Raw genomic sequence first — 19,503 nt, forward strand, 5'->3', positions numbered from 1 at the left:
TTTGTGAGGAAAGCAGTACGACATTTAATGTTGTTTTATTGCCGAAAAAAATTATGTTTTGGCAGTTTGTTGATTGGCATGATTTTTGAGGCGGAGTTCAAGCATGGAAATCGATGTTGGAATTTCCAAGTCTAACGTGTTAGAAACCATTCATGCACTTTTCTAATTTATTTCTGCCTGCTTGTTCTGATTAATTAACAAGTTATTTACCATGTAAATACTGAAATTAAATACAAGTACATGCTCAACACATTACAGATCATCAACTGAAGGAAACAAAACAAGCACACAAGTGACACCATTGTTTGGACCAATGTCCCCGAAAAAACCCAATGCGGGAAAACCGGTGCAGCTATCTGAGGGTTTTATTATTATGCAGTTTCTGAATACAATGTGGGTGCCAAAACTGGCTCACCCAACAGAGAATAATCTCGGCACTAGTACCTCTCAATTGGAGACAAATGTTTCGCCTGAAACTCCGGATAATCACTCCGGCAACTTCACAACTCCAATCTGCCCCATGAAACCACAACATCAGTCTCTAGGGACAACGTCAACCCTTTCTGGCCCAACGTTTGCCCAACGTCACTCTGGATTGGCCTGCGTCAGCCTCTGGAGGCACTATGTTAGCCCTTTGGCCCTCTGCGTCACCCACGCTAGCCCTTTGAGGCACTGCGCAACTCCTCGCTGCCTCTGCGTGAGCCCTTACTGGCTTTGCGTGAACCCTTGGCTGGCTCTGCGTGCGCCCTGGCTGGCTCTGCGTGAACCCTTGGCTGGATCTGCGCCCCTCACTCTCGGCTACTGTGCTGATCCTCCTGGTGCTATCTCTGCCTCTCTGCGTCTATATTCATTGCCCCTCAACTGCAACTCTGATCACTCTCTCGACTTTCTCAGCAAACCCAGCCCCAAAATGTTGAAATCTTGATCAACTCGGTGTGTTCTCCAAGTGACCCTCAAGCCTCCCCATATACTTTTCTCGTTGACAAATCAACGACCGAGATTAAGTCCCTAATCAACGACTAATATTAGAGCTGGCTTGATCCATGACTTTTGGACCATTCTAACACAGTTTTATATTAATTCACATTAATATTTTATTTTCCCTAAGTTTAGACTGAGGGACTCAATGAAAAATATTAATTATTTTAATATCTCCCAAACTGTTTAGAATCTGCCCAAACCCTTTCTGGGTATTGGAGATCTCATGTGCCTTAGCTTCTCCACGAATTTTCGTGGCTAGAGCACATCCGATGCTACCCCAAATCAACAATTGAGATAAGTTGTAATTTGTGGTTGCTGAAATTTTTATTGTGTATTTTAGTTTCTCTGTAAAAACATTTTCAGAAATAAAGAAGAGCTCTCAAACTGGTTTTCTCCAAGAGTTGTAGGGGGGTTTTTCCAGGGTCACATTGACCAAAAATCACTGTGTTATTCTCTGTGTGTGGCTGTCATAATTTTGCTGTGTTTTATTGTTGCAATTTCAACAGTTGTGAAATCTCTAAATTTGTTTTCAAAAAATATTGTCATTTCCAGATTTTAGAATTTTTATCATGCTTGGATTTAAAACTAAATGCATGGAGTGATAAGGAAAACTGATAACTGGAGTGGGGGTTGAATTTCTTCACATACATGGGTTCCTTGATGATGCAAGGGGCACTCATAGGGGCCCTAGGAACCAAAGTGATGACCATAATGGTAAGGAGTAGAGCTCATGTTTGACTTTTGCCCACATGCTAATTTTATTGGCTCGACCATCTTTTGCATTTTGTGGTATTATTTCGTTTTGTATGTGGCCATGTTATGCTTCTTTCATTTTTTTTTCGCTGCATCAACCTCTGGGGCATTGTTGTAGGTCTGACGTAGATATGTGGACAAGGGAAGGGGGAGTACCAAAGCCTTGTGGACCTAGTGGTCATGTGGACCCGGGGTGTGAGGGGGGGGAGATGAAATAGGGCATGTAATGTGTAGAGGGGAATGAAAAATCAAAAATGTGGAATTTGAAAATGGGACCACGCTACCAAAATCGTGGTTTCTCAAGTGGTGCCCATCCTGAAGCTATAAGCTAGTAGGGGAGATACCATGAGAGTAGGGTTGAGGATTAACCCCCCAGTTAAGATAAGGAAACAAGACTACAATCAAAACTCTTCCTCTTTCCAAGTCACCCAATAATCCATAGCCAAGTGTGCCCAAGAAAAATAAGCATAAACGCCTGACTGCACAATGAAAGACATACCTTCAAGATTGGATGGCCCACCTTCAAACATATGATCTCGATAGATGGGCGAAGGGACATATGACTGGCTCAGGGAGCAGAGACATCCGACACAACATCGACTACATTGGTGTCTGAAAGGGGTTATTGGCTGTCAGCGGAAGACAAATCTAGGAGAAAAATTCTCCTATGGCGTCACCCACTGGTGGTGGGTAACAAGAAGCTTTTGCATTTTCATATTTTTCCTTGACCACTATGGCTAATGAAAAAGTAGAGGGAAGGGTGGAGGGTTGAAATGAAGAACGCCAAGAGATGTTTGGGTTTCCTATCCTAGAAATGGAGGAGCAAGTGAAAATGAAAAACATAAAATGAATAGCTCTCTCCCATTTTCATGGAATGTTCTTTGAGGAATCAAACAAATTCCTTTACAGAACATATGATTGCAAGGATGATGTCCAAAAGCAGAGATTGCCCCCTTCTACTTCGAAGGATGCAAGCCTAAGATGTTTCATGAGTCCAAATGTACGTAGTGTACAAACATGGGAAACAATGGAGAATATTTTTTGAGAGAAATACAAAGAATATTGCAAATCTAAAGACTTAAGAGATGAAATCTTTTGAATGGCTAATGGAGTGGATGAATCGATAGAGGCCTATGTTGAGAGATTTCACTTCAGTGACGAGAGATCTAGCAGTTGTACAATTGACAAATACTCTTTGAAGACCGTTTTGTTGAGAGAAGAAAGAAGTGATTGTATGGAAGCTTTAAATTTGATCGCATGTGGAGATATTTCCAAATGCACTTATGATGAGATAATAAATTTTTGCAAAAACTACGCAAGAGCTGTGAGTAAAAGTGGTAAAGGAATTAGAGTAAGTGTTGCACAAACTTCTAGTACCACAGTTGGATTAACAAAACTAGAACTTTGAAATTTGCTATAGTATATGAAGGCAACTATTTTACGTTCACTGATAGTCTAGATTGATAAACTGTCAAGAAGAAAAAGGAAATTGAAACATTGGCAGTTTCTTGTTTATAGTGCACCACAAAACATGCTTGTCATGAATGCCCATTGAATAGGTAGCAATTACAAAGACAATAATGACATCAATCAGTGCCTGTAGTTGTCGGGTTTGAAGGCTCTATATGAGGGAGTAGATCACAAAGTGGAGTAGATTTTTTTCATAAACTGGTGAAGGGAAGGACTAACATTTGTTGATCAGTTATTGGATACCCTATCCAGGAAATATAATTTTCCTTCCTAAATAGTTTTAGTGGATATAACCCAATGCAGATTGCCTTGCAAGATAAAGCTACCTTCACATGTCCATGGGGTACCTTTGCGTATAAATGTTGTAGATTCTAGGGCACATGTAGATAATGAGATTCTTCTTGCATGATAACTATTTGTGAGTTATTTAATCTTTACTTCTTAGCACAATCTTCACTTTTTTATTATTAGAGTGTGTCTTCTTAGTTCATCAAATAGCTAACAAAAACAAAGAGACTAGAACACTCGATGTTGGCTTTCTACCAGGGCCAAAACCTCCCCCACAAAATTCTTCTTATAGAGATTCCAATTGACGAATACCAAGACCATGACCCTTGACCTACTAGGCCACTCCAAGACCAAGACACCAATCCTCTTCTTTGACACTACTGAGATCATCATCATTGCTGCACCATCATCGAGGTATTTATCAACGAGATCTTCATATTGAGATATGTATAGGAGAGTTGCATGTAGATCCACCGATATCATGATAGTCTCATCATAGCTGTTCCTTCATCGAGATCATAACCTTTGTGACTATGTCTTCATCAAGAACGATATCATGACTGTCATAGGATTATGACTGCACTTTAATGTATGCCAAGATAGTGTGTCACTATGAGATCCTTCCATCTTAATTATGCCGAGACTGTGTGTGGTATTGTAGGATTCCTGTGACAGCACTGAGATTTTCACCGAGAATGAGACTGTGTTCTCTTGGCACCTAGTCACTGTTATGCCGAGAATACCTCACTGTCTTACCCATTCGAAAACCATAGTGATACCTCTCCATCCGAAGTACTGAACAACTGCCTTGATCCGAGATTCCTGTACCTCCTGTACCCTTCCGAAGTTCTGTGCCTCTGTCATCATCCGAAGTTTCAGAGAAGTCCGAGTTTCTGTGCTTCTTGTGGTGACTTTAGCTGCGTATATATAGTTGTCTGTCCATGTACTCAAGCCGACATGATAGTGTGAAACGTTGTGTCCTTTTATTGAGCTGACATGACTGTCCTTTAGTTATTTAATTCAATTTGAGGCCGACATGGCTGCATTTCTCATCGTTTTGCTTGTTGCCTTCTTCAAGAGGATTTGTGCTTGTCTTGGAGGGATGATCTAGACTCTAGGTTGACTCATATACATTACATAAATGCTCAAGAAGAGCTCTTCATGACTTTGACTCTTTAATAATAAATCCTAAGGCTCTCAATGGGAGCCATCTATAAAATAAACCTCTTGCTCATGAAACCCATGCAGCAAGGCATAATGATAAATTCATTTTCTTAAAAATCATAATTACAATGTCATGAAGACCGAACCTAGTTACACTTTCTTCAACACTCCCTCCTAACTAGGGAGGTATTCATGATGGTACATGGTCATTCTCAATTTGAAGAATTTCTCATAAGAAGAATTAGATTGGTAACCCATTTGTATAGCATCATAGTAACCAACGTTGTTTCCACAACAAGGCCTTGACTGACAGCTCTATCTCTCATCAGATCAGAGCACAATGTTGGTGAGACCAATGACTATAGACACCTTCATCATTGTCTCTTAAGGTACATACCCACTCGAGTGTTCACCGAGTATGACCTTCTAAAACTATTCTTATCTTGGGTTCCACGCCCTCAAAGAATATTGGTCCTCTTGCCTACTCTTATCTTGGATGCCCTACACATCCTCAAAGAGCATCGAATGCCAGATGATTATCCAATCCTTCATTCTTTCTTCCCAAATGAAGACAAGAATGTTGTGTCTATCTCAGTGTGGAAAAAGTCTGCAAAAAATCGCGATTTAATCCTAAAAATGCGATTTTTTGAACTAAACGATTTAATCCCCCTACTTTTTGGCGACTTATACTCCTAATTTAATCGGGAGTCGACCCAAAAAGTTTGCCTCCCTTCCCAAGCCGCAGATAAAGAGGCTGCAAAGGTGAAAAAACTGTAAATTGAAGCTTCCATCCATGCATTTTCAAGTTATTGCATTGTATTGTTTGTCATACTTCTTGTGAGCATAACAGTCTCATTTGTAATCTGTTAGTTTTGAGGTTAAGATATGTTTTTGTTTTCCAAGGAAAAACAAATCTTTATACTTCATATTTCTAGTTAGAAAGCAAAGTATACATTGGCTAAGCCTCCAGGCTTTCAGTGATCCAGACTCTAACGGCCACTGCCCCTTCAAAAGATTACAAAAGTACCAAAAGGACATGCATACAACAGTCTTTCGTAGAAAGAACCCACACTATCAAAAACATTGTTACAATTGTTGAATGCTTCTAGAAGAAACAACAAAGAGGAGGTCATGAAGATCAAACAACAACAACCTGTCCAAAAAAAAACAAAAGCAGTGCCTCCAAAAAGAACCCATTTTTTAGACAGGAACAAAGTACCTGTGAAATCTTGTGACAACAAAGATCCTTCCTGCAATGAGAGCACGTTTTGAAAGGGAATCTTCTTTAGTGGTGAACTCCCTGTAAATGTGGGGAAAGGTTATGTATCAGAAGTGGATTTTACCTCCAAGAGTTTTTGAATAATAGATGCCAAGGCTAGGTTAGTAATCTGACATCTACTGTTTTCTCAGGAAATAAGCAACTTGGAGTCACCAAGCGTTAATTTTCACATCTACTATGATACTGTTAATTTTCATTGGACCTACCACCTGACACCTTATTACCCAAGCAGATTACAATCTACTGAATAAATGCATGACTTATTTGTTTATAGAATTAGTGGAAACAAAAATTAAAAGGGGAAGAGGATCTCAGTGACTGATTACTTGATGACTTTTAGATGACTCATGATATACATTTATTATATTTTTTGTTGATATTTTGACTCTTGAGAGTTGAGACCCAGACAGAACTCAAAATTCAAGAGTTGATTCACTATTTTGATATGTGATGTAGCACTAGACTTCATATACATATTATATATTAGCTTTCTTTACATGTTTATGTGGAGATGCATTTATTTGATGTTGTGGATACTCTAGATGTTAAAAAAGAAAAAAAAAATGAATAATTTTGTGTTTTTTTAATTTTGCCGACTTTTTCAAAAAACTCCAGACTTTGACGAGTTTTTCAACTTTTGGACCCTTGCTGAATTAATCCCGACTTCGACTTTTTCCACATTGGTCTATCTTTCCCTCTCAACTAGGGAAGATATGCTCATTCCTGTAAAGGAATGTACGCAAGTTCCTTCTGACCAAGAGCTTGCGCAAGCTCCCTCTCAATCAGGGACTTGTCAGAGCTCCCCCTTGACTGGGTACTCTCCTTTTCATCAGGAACTTCTTCTTTGTGGGTCCTTCAGCTGCTTGATCAATTTCTTTCCTTGATGTCATGAAATTTAGTTGAGCTTCTTCCTTGTACGGCATTAGCCATCCATCACTTTCCTTCTTGGTTCATTATGTCATTCCTTTCTCCGTGGAAAGTGGCCTTGTTGATACATATCTGGAACCTTTTGTTTATGGCTCCTCATCATGTTTCTTTCAGGAATTTCCATCCACCACATGAATGCTAGTTGTACTTGTACTTACAACTTGTGTGAGCATACATGATACTTGATGGCGTAGAAAAACATCTGTTGAGTAGAGCTTGAGAACTAGTAGCTCCTTAAATACAGGTGTTCTATTCCAATTTTACTAGAGTATATTAATGTAGATAAATACTGGGTTGGAAAGAAATTCAATAGATGAAACTTTAGTTGCGTGTTTGTAAGATCTTTATCTGAATAATAAGGTCATGCTAAATCCTGAGGTTCACATCACAGCAGAGTATTCATTTCATTAATTGTATATTATGGCATATTCTTTATATCTTATATTTGGGTTGTGTTAGTTATGATGCAATACGCCAGTTTTAACCCCTAGATTACAAAAGTATACGTATTTATGAAATGGCTATAAGCCTAGACCTATGTGTTCCACATAGAATATGACTCTTGGTTTGTATACATACACCTTATAAATATAATATAAGTTACCACTAATGGCTGCAAGCAAAGAAGGAAACAAAGCGGGCTATAAGTCCATGAAAGGGGAAGGGGGCTTACGGGGCCAAGTGGGATTAACAATATTTTATTGTTACCTACCCTTTGTCCTATGTTTTAAACCTTGTTCTAAGGTTTTCTTCGATTCTGTCTATTCTGGGACACTCTTTATATCAGTTTACTATATTATCTGTTGCTCGTCTGATATTGTGGCGGCAGTGTATGTTCAAAACAATTTTTCACCACCAAGAAAAGTACGCGAATATAAGCTGATGTGATGATATATTTATGATTTTCTACAAGCATAATTTCACAAGGTGATGTGTTACATTTGATATAAAAAACTTAAGAATATGTTATAGATTACTTTGTGAGGTAGATTTTAATTCCTAACATGGAGACGGCTTGATATCTGCTTATGCAGTCCTAGTAGTTGAGGACTGATGTTGAAGTCGACTTGGAAATGTAATAGGAAAGAATTGGGTAGAATATTAAAACACAGTACTTCCAAGTTCTATATATCATCCTTGAATGCAGCTTATGTTGAGTGCTTCGTGTCTAATTTCTGTTGTCAGGTATGCTGGGCATTGAAGGTTTGCAAATATATGCAGTAGCACTATGGCAGATTGGCAAGAATGATTTATCCCTTCAGATGGTTCATAAAGCAGTGACCATTTCAAAGGAGAATATCAAGGCTTCCAATCTTGGGCTGGTGTGTAAATTAGTTTATCAAATTTTCGGGCAGGAGTATGCTATGACTGAACTGTTGAAGACACCAAGGGATATTCGTACAGATTCAAATTTCAGTTTAACTGCTTTTGCCATTGCCATTCTTGATTCTAATGGACGGTTTCCCATGTTTCTTAGTGAAAATATTGATTTGTTCTTTCTGCATGAAAGATCCCCTAAACTTTACTCTTTACTGGCAAGTAGAAAACAGGTATGTTCTTGTCCACTTATCATGATGTGAGGTGTGTTTTCTTATGCTTGTAAATTAGTTTAGGATCACCCAGGTGCTTTTTCTGTGCATGGTTTTTCATGCTTTGCTCATTGATATTGTCACATCTTGCAGCTTTCAAGTGCCAATATAAGATCTGGTGTCCAAAATGGTGAGGTGGTCCTGCGGAAAGCTTTACATATGCACCCACAAAGTACTCTTATCCGGTGGGTAATATAAAGCCATGAATTTCCGTTAAAGTTTAATATCACACATTAAACTCTTAAAAGCACCTTTGTATTAGAATTTATTTCTTGTTATTGGATTTGTAGTAATTTAACTGTTTTCTTTTCTTTTCTCTTTTCTCTCTCTCCGTTTTTTGATCAATAGAAATATAGATGATCAATAAAAACATAAAATTAGATGTATGGCAAAGATTAGCTTCTCCTTTTTAGAAGGCGTGGAGGGTAAACATTTCTGACTGGGCTACCTGATGTGGGCTTGTAGTTCAAAGCTTTATTCTAAGTCAAGATGTAAGCTTTATGCTCAAGATGACTTGTCATGTACTTTAGCATTTTATACTTTATTTCATTGAAATCTGATGAAGTGAGAATAACATATATACCATTGTAACTACTCTCTCTATCTATGTGTGTGTGTTCAACATCTTCAATATGTGTGTATACGTCATCTGGTATTTGATACTGATGATTAGGACTCTGTTCAAACTTCAAACATCATAGGTTTGGTTGCTTTTGGGATATTTTATCCTATCTAAAATTTATTCTGTTAATCAACTTATCAAGAGTGAAACCGGGGTAGATGATGCTGATTGCTCAACACCTTCACCCATGTAGTGTTTCGTGGTTATGGGATTGAGTATATTGGAAACCATTCACTATCCAAGAAAAATTCACTTTGTAGTTACAATCGCTAGAGAGTTTTAATGCTACTAACCCTGTGAGTGGAAGGTTCATTTGTATTCTGTGTTAAAGGGTTTTGAGTCTGATTTCTTTTCATGTGTGTTCCTTGACTCCCATTTTCTGGTGTGATCTTGTTGTCATTCTTGGTACCTAGTATCAATACTTACGATGTCCTTCTCAATGCGCAACTAGCTTCCTTTTTGTGATTTTGTTATGTTTTTCTCTTGCTTAGGAAATGCTGTTACATGGTTATGTACAGTTTCTTTGTTCAATCATCTCTTTTTTGCTCCACTCCAAGGGTTTTTGGAGCATCATTATTTTTTGCGACTTCCCATCAGCAAGCAGGGGTCTCAAGGGTTCAACAAAGGGATTCTACTACCATAAAAAAACTTATCGAAGATTTGTGACATCAATGCCAACAGAAAAATGATTTTCAATCACATATGCAGCAGATAATAGGTTCCAACCATTAATTACTCTTGTTCAGCACTTCATTAATAATAGGTTTACAATAGAGGTTCTAACTCAACAAACTATGTTGACATCTTTTGTGCTTCTGAAATAATTAATAACTAGTCATTACTACAACATTTCCATATTTTCATGTTCAACCTCTCTCCCGGATGACTTCTGTATCAATTGTCCATACTCTACAGAGTAACAATATTGCAAGTGAAAGTACACAGGAAATTTCGTGAGCAAATGCACTGACTCACTCAACTCCTTGTTTCCACATGCATCGGCTATGAAGTAGACAGCTATCCACTCCTTAGAATGCATGAATCTTTCTGTAGTTTCTCAGGTTCCAAAACATATGTCCTGCCTTAACAAAGAGCAAGGAAACAATTTCTCTTCTGAAACAATTCTTTGACTTCTTGCAAAGTTACACTAGTTGTGATTGCGCATTGGAATCATCAGAAGATTCTGCTGCAGGCAGATCACCTCTCCTGAAATTAGGAATTGGGGAATCAACACCCTAACCCTAACCCTATTTTTCTTTTTAAATTATAAATATACATTTTATATTCGAAAAGACAAATTGAAAGTTCAATTTATCATTTCATGCATAAATTTTCTGGTTTGAAATCAAATTTCAGCTTTTTATTTCAGGGAAATGAAAATCATGCTCTAAAGTGTATCTACTAATTGAAAAATCAGATGTCTTCACATCACACAAAATCAGAAGCAACAGAATACAATTTTTATTCTATAATCACAGTTTATAGGTTAAAACAGTTTAGTCTATTGGGGCTCAAATATTAATATTAATTATCATTTATGGTTGTGTCAAAATGTCAATGATGAAGTTCAACGCATCGAAATTCAAATTACCAAAACTGTAAACAAAGTTGATCAAGAAAGCTCCACACGTCCAAAGTAAAAATCTGAAAACATGCATAGCTAGAGAGTGAGACTAATTTGACCGAACCCTTTGCCTTCCACATCCTTTAATGGAACAGTTAACTAATTGTGCATATTCATGATAGGAAACAGCATGGGAAAAAGCAGATGTATGATGCTGCCTACTAACAACAGAGATATTAGAAGTACCTAGCATAGTTGACAAGCCAGATGTAAGCATGGATATAGCATCTAAATACCTAACACGAAAACGATCAGTGGAAGAACTGACCAAAGAGAGGTTAACCAACAAGCAACACGTTTGCATCTTTAGTGTTAAATTTGAAAGCTTTGTAAGAGCCTTGTTAAAATTTTTCTATGATCAACAGATGGGGTAAAGATTTGAAGGATTATACAAAAGATCTTGTTAAGCTCTAGACATAGAGTTATTCCATTTCTATTGTTGTATTAGTGTTATCCTTCTTGGTTGGCTAGGTCATTAATGGCTGGTTAGACCCTTTAATTGCAATTGCAACCTTACACCAAGAAGACATAGTTTTAGAGGTCATCTCATGTTGTGTATTCTTTTATATTATAATAGGAGGTTTCCCTCTTGAAGCAGTTTCTCATTCACTCCTCCTTGTCCTTCTCAAGGCGTAGAGTTACTTCTCTTCCTATTTTTATGCTATTTGGGTGTTTGGTGCATAACATTTGGTTTCAAAACATACAATCCTTGGGTTTGGCTACTTCAAATGAGTCATCTTGGTATTTTTCTCTTTAACATTTTTGAGGAAGTTTCAGACAGTGAAAGTTTTGGAAACTTGAGAAGACATAGTGAAATATTAGTGGTAAAAAGTTCATGTGGTAATTAATTTCAGAAATACAGGCTACGGAAAGTAGGGTGTTTGACTAGTCATGATATTAGTCTCAAACAAATGTTCCTAGTAAATTATGTTGGAAATACTGAGAGGAGGGGTGAATTAGTTTTTCTTTCAATTGTTATTTTATGCCAGTTAAGATTTTTTATCACAAAAGAAACCAGAAAATAAGAGATGGAACAAAAATAATTTTATTAATCAAAATGGTGAGGACTCCAATCCTCTTGTACAACAAATCAGGCTCCAACCTGTACAACAATTTTTTTGACTTTTTCAAGGTTCCAACCTTGAACAGACCCAAGCTCCTACTTGGTCAAAATGAGGACTCCAATCCTCTCAACAATTTCCAAGCTCCAAATTGGTCAAAAATCAGGACTCCGATCCTTTCAACTCCAAGCTCCAACTTGGTCAATTTGAAATTTTACATGTAATACTTACTTTAAAAATGCTTCCAGGATGTCTTCAATAATGCTCTAAGAAAGTATTCAATGATGCTTCAACAAAGCTGCTCCAGATATGTCTTCAAAGGGTGCTTCAAAGGATGTCTTCCAAGGCTGCTCTTAAGAATGTCCTCAATAGGTCTGCACCAGTGTTTTAAAAACCGTTTTTAAAAACCGGTTACCGGTCTAACCGGCCGGTTAGCAAGCCTGCCGGTCTAAACCGGCCAAAAAACCCGGTTTGAATGCTGACTTCTCCATTTTTGTGCCCTAACCGGTGAAAACCGGCCGGTTTAGGACGGAACCGGCCGATTTAGGACGGAACCGGCCGGTTTTGTCCTAAACCGGCCGGTTTTAGGCACAACCACCATAAAGTTAAAAAAACATGTTTTTGACTGTGTTTGAGGGGTTTTGGGGGGGGGACTAAGGGTGTTTCAACCCTAACAATGTTGGCAATTAATGGTAATGTTAAATTCTTAAAGTAAAAGTGACATTTCCTTTAATTTTCATTTTCATCCTTTTACTTAAATTTTTAACATTACCATGAAATGACTCAGGATGTTTGAGAGTGGTTTCGACCTCATTGGATTTCATATGGAGAAACTAGAACTTTAGATTTCACTCAAAATTCAACAGACATAATGGTTTTCAGGATTTCATGGTTTGGGGGTAAACAATAAATGCAATTAGAGCTCCAAATGATGAGAAAAACTCCTAATCGAGATCCCATTGTGTTGGATGATATTGATCCAACATCAGAATGGGTGGAGGAGACTGAAGAACCTGTGTTTGAGGCTGATTTTGATATCGACATGGCTTTGGCGGGGGATGAAGCAGATTATGTGGTGGCATCAGAACCAGGATCAATAGCGGCATCAAGGAAAGGCAAAGAACCAATGGAAGGCACTAGTCATGCAGGTCGACAAACTCGTGCTTCCATTAGGTCCACTTCTATTGTCATTGGTGGCATTGATACTGAGGTTGCAGATCAGGCTGAGGCATCCTCAGACTCTGAACCAGATGATGTCTATGTAGCTCCTGATGATGATCTTGTGTCTAGTAGTGGTAATGAACTTGATGATTGATCATGTGTATACTGTAGACTTGTAGTAGGCCAATGGCCTCATAGCTTGCAGCAATGTTTTTGGACTTTATAGGCCATTTAGAGCCTCATTTGTTATGTATTTTGCTATTTTGTTGATGATATGTATTGCACTCGGTGCCATTTTGATGTATTCACCTTTACATGGTATTTAAATGAGCAAACTTTGCATATTTTGTCTCTATTGGCTTGGAATCATGGTTTTACATCTTAAAAATAGTTTTGTTTCATTAAAAATTAATTATTTAATGTATTTTTTTAAAACCGGTTCGTTTAGACCAAACCAGTGCCGGTTAGACCGGTTCTGGTCGGTAAACCGGTTCATTAGGTGGACCGGTCCGGTCACCGGTTCCGGTTTTAAAAACATTGGTCTGCACAAGGTTCTTCAACTAGTCTTCAAGATTGCCTGCTCGAAGGGATGTCTTCAATAGGCTTCAACAATGAGGGCTTTAACGCTGCTCCAAAGAGACTTCAAGATTGTCTTCTTCCAGTGGACAAGATCAACTTCAAATATCTGCTTTATAAGGCACTAATTCAGCTTCAAAACGTCTACTCAAGTCTTCTCCAAGGATTGTTCGCAAGCTTGCTTCAGTAGGTCTGTTCCAAGGCTCTTAAATTCTGCCCTATGTTACCGGATCCGTCAACCCTGATGGCTGGATCCGAGGATCCCCGGATCAGAAACGGATCCGGATCCGGATCCGTAGAGATCCGTCCGTCTTCTCTCCGTGTGTAAATATATTGTATGTCGGAAAAATGTTCTCTCGGTGGGTAGAAAACTGTAATTCAGCACAAAATTTTTAAACAGAAATATTAACGCAAGTGAATTTCGAATGTTCAGAAATGGTTTAAAAATCCCTCCGCGAAAATAAACTGAGTTGTTGGACGTCATAATTTACATTGAAATGTATTATTTTTAACACAATATGTTATAAACTTTAATTCAAGTAAATGACGCTAATGATAAGACCGAGCGGATATGAAGTCCAAGAGGGAGTTAGCGGGCCACAATTTATTTGACTGTATTATAAACTTTAATATAAAGATATATTATAAACTTTATATTATTTAATACAAATACATATTATAAACTTTATATTATTTAATACAAATATATATTATAAACTTTAATACAAATATATATTATAAACTTTATATTATTTAATACAAATACATATTATAAACTTTAATACATGTGACGTCAAGATTATAACCTACTTTTATTTATTTAGAAGATATTTTATTTAAAGTTTAAAAAGTAAGTTTATATTTTAATAAATTTTCAAGTTTAAAAATAGTTTTTCTAAAATAAGTTTAATAATTTGCTTAATATAAATAGTTATAACTAATAATCAATGTTTAAATATTTATAAATGATGCATTAATTATATTATGATTAACTTAATAATTATTTTTAAAGTATTATATTGAATTTATATATTTAAAAATTTCCATATGTTTTTTTATTTTTATATAAATTTAATTAATATTTATAACTGATAGCTTAGGAATTACTTATATAATAATTATTTATTGTATATAAAAATTACATATTAAAAAATTATGTTTTTAATTTTATATTTATATAAATTTTAATTTTAAAAATTATAAAATATTTTATATTTGCTTGTACTTGCCATTTTCTTGCCGTTTCCGGATCCTGGCTTTTCAAAAAACTGGCGGATCCGTATCCGAATCCGGATCCGGATCCGTATCCGGATCCGTATTCTGGTAACTTAGATTCTGCCTGAAGGCCTGATCCAAACCTCAAAAGGTCTGTCCAAAAGAGCACACAGACACTGCCATATGTCATAGATTACACGGCCAAAGATCTGTGCTATTTCAGGGCCAGAACAGAGGTCTGGGGATGATTTACACAGGCCCAGACTGAGGTCTGTACAGGGCCGAAGCCCAAGTCTGTAACAGACCTTCCAGAGGGCCGAGACTGAGTTCTTTAACAGGGCTGAAACCATCAATTTTCACAGGTCCGAGCTGTTTTCAAGATGACTGTTCAAGGGTCCAAGGATTGACCTAACAAGAGGCCAAAACCCTAGTCAAACAAACAACCAATCACAGGCCTGTAATCTACTTCAAAGGAAGGTCAAAATGATATTCAAGAGAGAGCTGTAAGGTGCCTGTTCAATGATCCAAGAAACCACAAAAAAACAGAGAACTGCCTAATAAAAAACACCAAATATAATCTCTGTCTTATCTTCTTGCTCCTTAGTTCACGAGGTGTGAAATCTTCCTTGCCTCAGATTTACTTGACCAAATTGGATGTCTGAATTGGGGAATCTAGGTTTTTATTTATACTTGTTCGTCATGATGAATAGACTCGTCTCTTGAGAAGCGTCTGACTTGAGTTTCTGTAGGCCAACTTGGCAAAATATGATGTTTTAACTTCAAAATTCAATATCTCATCAACGACAAGGAGTTAGAGGACGAGTAAATACTTGTTGGAAAGGGCTTGAAGACCCCTACAAGTCTATGCAATAATCTTCTGGAGACAGTGTCTCCTTTGACATAAAATGACAAAAGTTTCTTCCAAAAAATTAGTCATATCTGAAGCTAGAAATTTCCAATTTGAATGTCGACAGTAACATTAAATAAAAGGTAGATCATCTTACTTTAAGTCCAAATTTTAGAAGCAGATTTGAAAAATTGCAGGTATGGCACGTTATACAAGTTCTCTCTCGAAGGATATAGGAAAAATTAGTTTTTGGAAAAATACCATCACTTTATATTGGCACATCAAAATTTGATCAAACCTATAGCATTGTAGAGAAGGCATATTAGGCTACTATGTGAAATTTCTACGAATCGGAACAACTGGAAATTTATCTCCCAACTTATGCAGTTTATTTGTTTTCTGTTAATTATTAATGCCAAATGTCAATAAACTCACATTCCAATTCTTCAGAACTAAAAACGATGCGGAAAAATAAAATACTGGAACTGAGAAACTAATGCACACGCACACAATAATTTTGACACTGTTATTTTTGGACAATTGTCCCTTGTAAAGCTCCGAACGTAAAACCAGTCCAACAGATTAAGGTTTTATTATTAATAATCTTCAGCGAAATAGAGAATTACAACTGCTTGCCTTCGCAGCAAAGCTCCGACAATTTATCTCATTGGAAAATATCTGGGAAAACCATTTTCCCTCCAGCAAATCGATCTAGCATCCTCCAAGCCACTCATACTCCTCTTTGGCACTTGCATTGCTGTCCAAAAATGCACACTGCAGCCACTGAATATTTTGCATAGCCTCCGGGACTGCTCCTTCCAAGTCGTTTTGCCTCCCTTTACCTCCTGAACAGGGTTGCAGGGTAGGGCCCCCACCCTTCAAATTGCTCCCGTTGCACTTCAAGCAGGAGTGACTCGAGAGCACGCTCCCAAAATTCCCTGCCGTCGCACTCCCGCAAAAAAAATTCGCTCCCTAGTTTTTTTCACAAAAATTTTGTCAGAAAGATGTTCAAAACCCAGTTTTTTCAAAGAAACAAGATTTTTTTGAGTAGGGCAGCCTAATATTCAAGCTTAAGGCCTTAGTATTTGATATGCAATCCTAAGTGAAGAACGTGTTATGGGTTCCAGAACTTAGGTGGAATGTGCTATGAATATTTATGATAGAGAAGAAGGGGTCTTGTGTAGTATTCTAGGGTGGATAGGCACTAATCAAACCCATGGTATGTAGCTCTAATGAGGGCCACATCATTGGAGTTAGAGGGAGAAACCTCTATAGGCTAAAGGGCCAACTCATTCAAGCAATGACATGAAATAGAGTTGTAGCAAAGAACATGGAGTGGGAAGTTTTGAAGATTGAGCAGTTCAGAGGGAGTTAGCCTTAGGTTTTGGTGAGGAGGAGCAATCAACATATCCTTTGATATGAGATGACCTGATAGGATGTTTAGGAGTAGGAGGCTTCTAGGAACAAGTTCAAGGGGAGTATGTCTTTGAAGATAATTCCAAACTAGGTGGCAGGGGAGGCTTCTAGTTGAGAGGGAGCAACCATGGTAGTGGATGTCATTCCAGAATTATAGTCAATTCTAGGGGGCAAAAGTACATCCCTCACTAAGAGGGAGTGTTGATGTTTGTAGCTTAGGCATGTACTACTTCACAGGCCTAAGTGTCTAGGCATGTAGAAGTTTCCCAAAGTATGCTTAGGACACTTGTTCAAGCGTGAGCAGGTTGCTAATGTAACTTAGCCTAAGACTAACTTAGGAATGCAGATAATTAATTGTGTTAGATATTGAGCTAAAGAAACTTAGGAAATGTAAAGTAAAGTGATTTTGTTTTAGTCTCAACCATTAATATCAAGGGAGGTGAGATTTAATCTTGGTCATCCATTGCCTTGGAGATAAGAGTTAGGGATTTAGCTCAATGTAAATTTATAGAAGCAAGGTTAGGGAGATGAGAAAGAGACAACATAAAATAGCACAAGGCATTGAGAGAGGCATCTTAGTGACAAGTGGAGAAGGACTTCCATTGTAGTGTGTTTGGTTAGGAGAAATTGCAAAAGTGCAACAATGGAGATTTATATCAACCAAGGAAATCAAGGATAGATTTGGGGCTTGATCTGCTAGATCAGATTCAAGGTATGTCGTAACTTTAAATTTCTCAGTTGGGCCATTGTCCTAGGGAAGGAGCCCAAGTAGGTTTTGATTGAGTTATTAATGAAGAATTGTTGGTTGGGAGAATTTTGTTTTTGTCACTCATGATTGAGATTGGTGTAATTTTGCGTCCTTTAATTGTGTTAAGAACCTCGTTGTGCATTTATCCAATAGATTTGTAATTTCCCAGGTTAATAAAGTACCGGGTGATAGTTTCAATGGAAAATTTAACATTATTATGTCTTAGGTTGGTATGTAACCGTCATGGAGGTAGACCTATTAGGACAAATGATATAAGAGAACACTTATTTTTTAGACATGTGAAGGCGATTTTTTTTTTTTTTTTGGTTCGGTTGGTAAGCCATGTCTGGGGGGATTGAATTTCCGATCACTTGGATACACAAGGGATTTTTAGCAATTGTGCTATCACCCACGGATGACATGTAAAGGTGATTGTTTTCTTGTAACTTCCCCATTTTTCTCTTTATATCGGTCCACCTATTTGTTTCCCACATGGACCATCTTCTTATGTATGCATAGCTCTTTGGCTATGGCCATCATTTTTCATGGCACTCCCACAATTCACAATGCGTTTGTGCTCGCCAAGGAAACATGCAACATCCTCCTAGGCAATGAAAAGGTCCATTGCAACCTCTACAACAAGACATGTCATCTCCAAGTTGAAGCAAAAACTCTCCTAAAAGTACCCATTCGAACATGGGGTGTTGAGAAATCTAGGGGCAGCAAATTAAATGATATCTCTCATTAAAGAACAATAAGACAAGAGGACACAAGATATAGACAATCAGCGAGGCCCAAAACCTCTCCTCTTGAGAGGAAAACCCACAAGAATTCTTCTCTTCTTATAGAACTTCAATAGATGAATTGAAAGAGCTATGACCCTTGACCAAGACCCCTCCAAGACCAAGTCAAACTTTCCTTCCAGCACCGAGACCCCTCCAAGACCAAGTCAAACTTTCCTTCCAACAACTCCCACTTCACCTTTGACCAAGATTTCGGACTTGCAACTTTGACTGCAATTTTGACCTATAGTTTTTGGCCCTTGTTGCAGAAACCCTATGTGACACGCGTGAGAGGCTTATCCTCCTCTCTTGTTCGCTTTAGATAGATTCTTCTCCTAGGAAATTTGGCTTGCAGTGAAGACTTTTTCTAGGACAAATCTCAACTTCCTTGTGTGACTGCAATTTGGTACTTGCTATAATAAAAGTGATGCCCTAACTTCGCACATGTGAGGAGAAAAACCCAAAAATAGTCCTTGAATTACTTTGATCTTGTTTTCTTCTTATCTTTTCCTTCTTTGCTTGGTAGGAGACTTCTTCTTGTCTTATGATTGAACTTGTTGATGATGATCTGATCTGCCCTTAAATGAGGCCAAGTACGCCTATTTATAGTCTTCTTCGAGTGCCCTAATAGGCCAACTTGATCCTCTTAAACGCTGACTTGTTGTAGCACTATGACGAGGTCTTGGAGGGTCTTTTGGCTCTACTTTGACTCAAATAAATTTTCTTTTACAATATGTAACATGCCCAAATGGGTCTTCAATACATGACAATAACTCAGTTGACTTGTAAACTAAATGACAAGTGCTAGAAGCACTCAAAGGGTGCTTGACCTAAAAATAAATTTCCCTTGAGCATGAAACCCATGACTCAAGAATAACAATAATAAATTTAGTTTTCTCTTCACGTCAAATACATAAAATCATGATTACTTATGTCGTTATGAAGATTGAACCTAGTTATATTGTTCAACACTCCCTCTTAAATAGGGAGGTATTCATAA

At 37.6% G+C, this 19,503-nt stretch overlaps 1 protein-coding gene across 1 annotated transcript in view; it reads left to right on the plus strand.

The window, feature by feature from the left end:
- LOC149249250 (Tetratricopeptide repeat (TPR)-like superfamily protein) overlaps positions 1-19,503 on the plus strand; it is a 386,408-nt gene that overhangs the window by 293,236 nt on the left and 73,669 nt on the right. The window contains exons 22-24 of the mRNA XM_089452450.1: positions 8,048-8,412; positions 8,545-8,636; positions 8,917-8,972. Of these exons, the coding sequence (XP_089308576.1) occupies positions 8,048-8,412; positions 8,545-8,636; positions 8,917-8,972 (513 nt within the window). The remainder of the gene's footprint in view (positions 1-8,047; positions 8,413-8,544; positions 8,637-8,916; positions 8,973-19,503) is intronic.

The sequence above is a fragment of the Pinus tabuliformis genome, chromosome 7, assembly GCF_031772625.1.
Source record: "Pinus tabuliformis cultivar Carrire ecotype Pingquan chromosome 7, CPIR1, whole genome shotgun sequence".
Taxonomy (NCBI): domain Eukaryota; kingdom Viridiplantae; phylum Streptophyta; class Pinopsida; order Pinales; family Pinaceae; genus Pinus; species Pinus tabuliformis.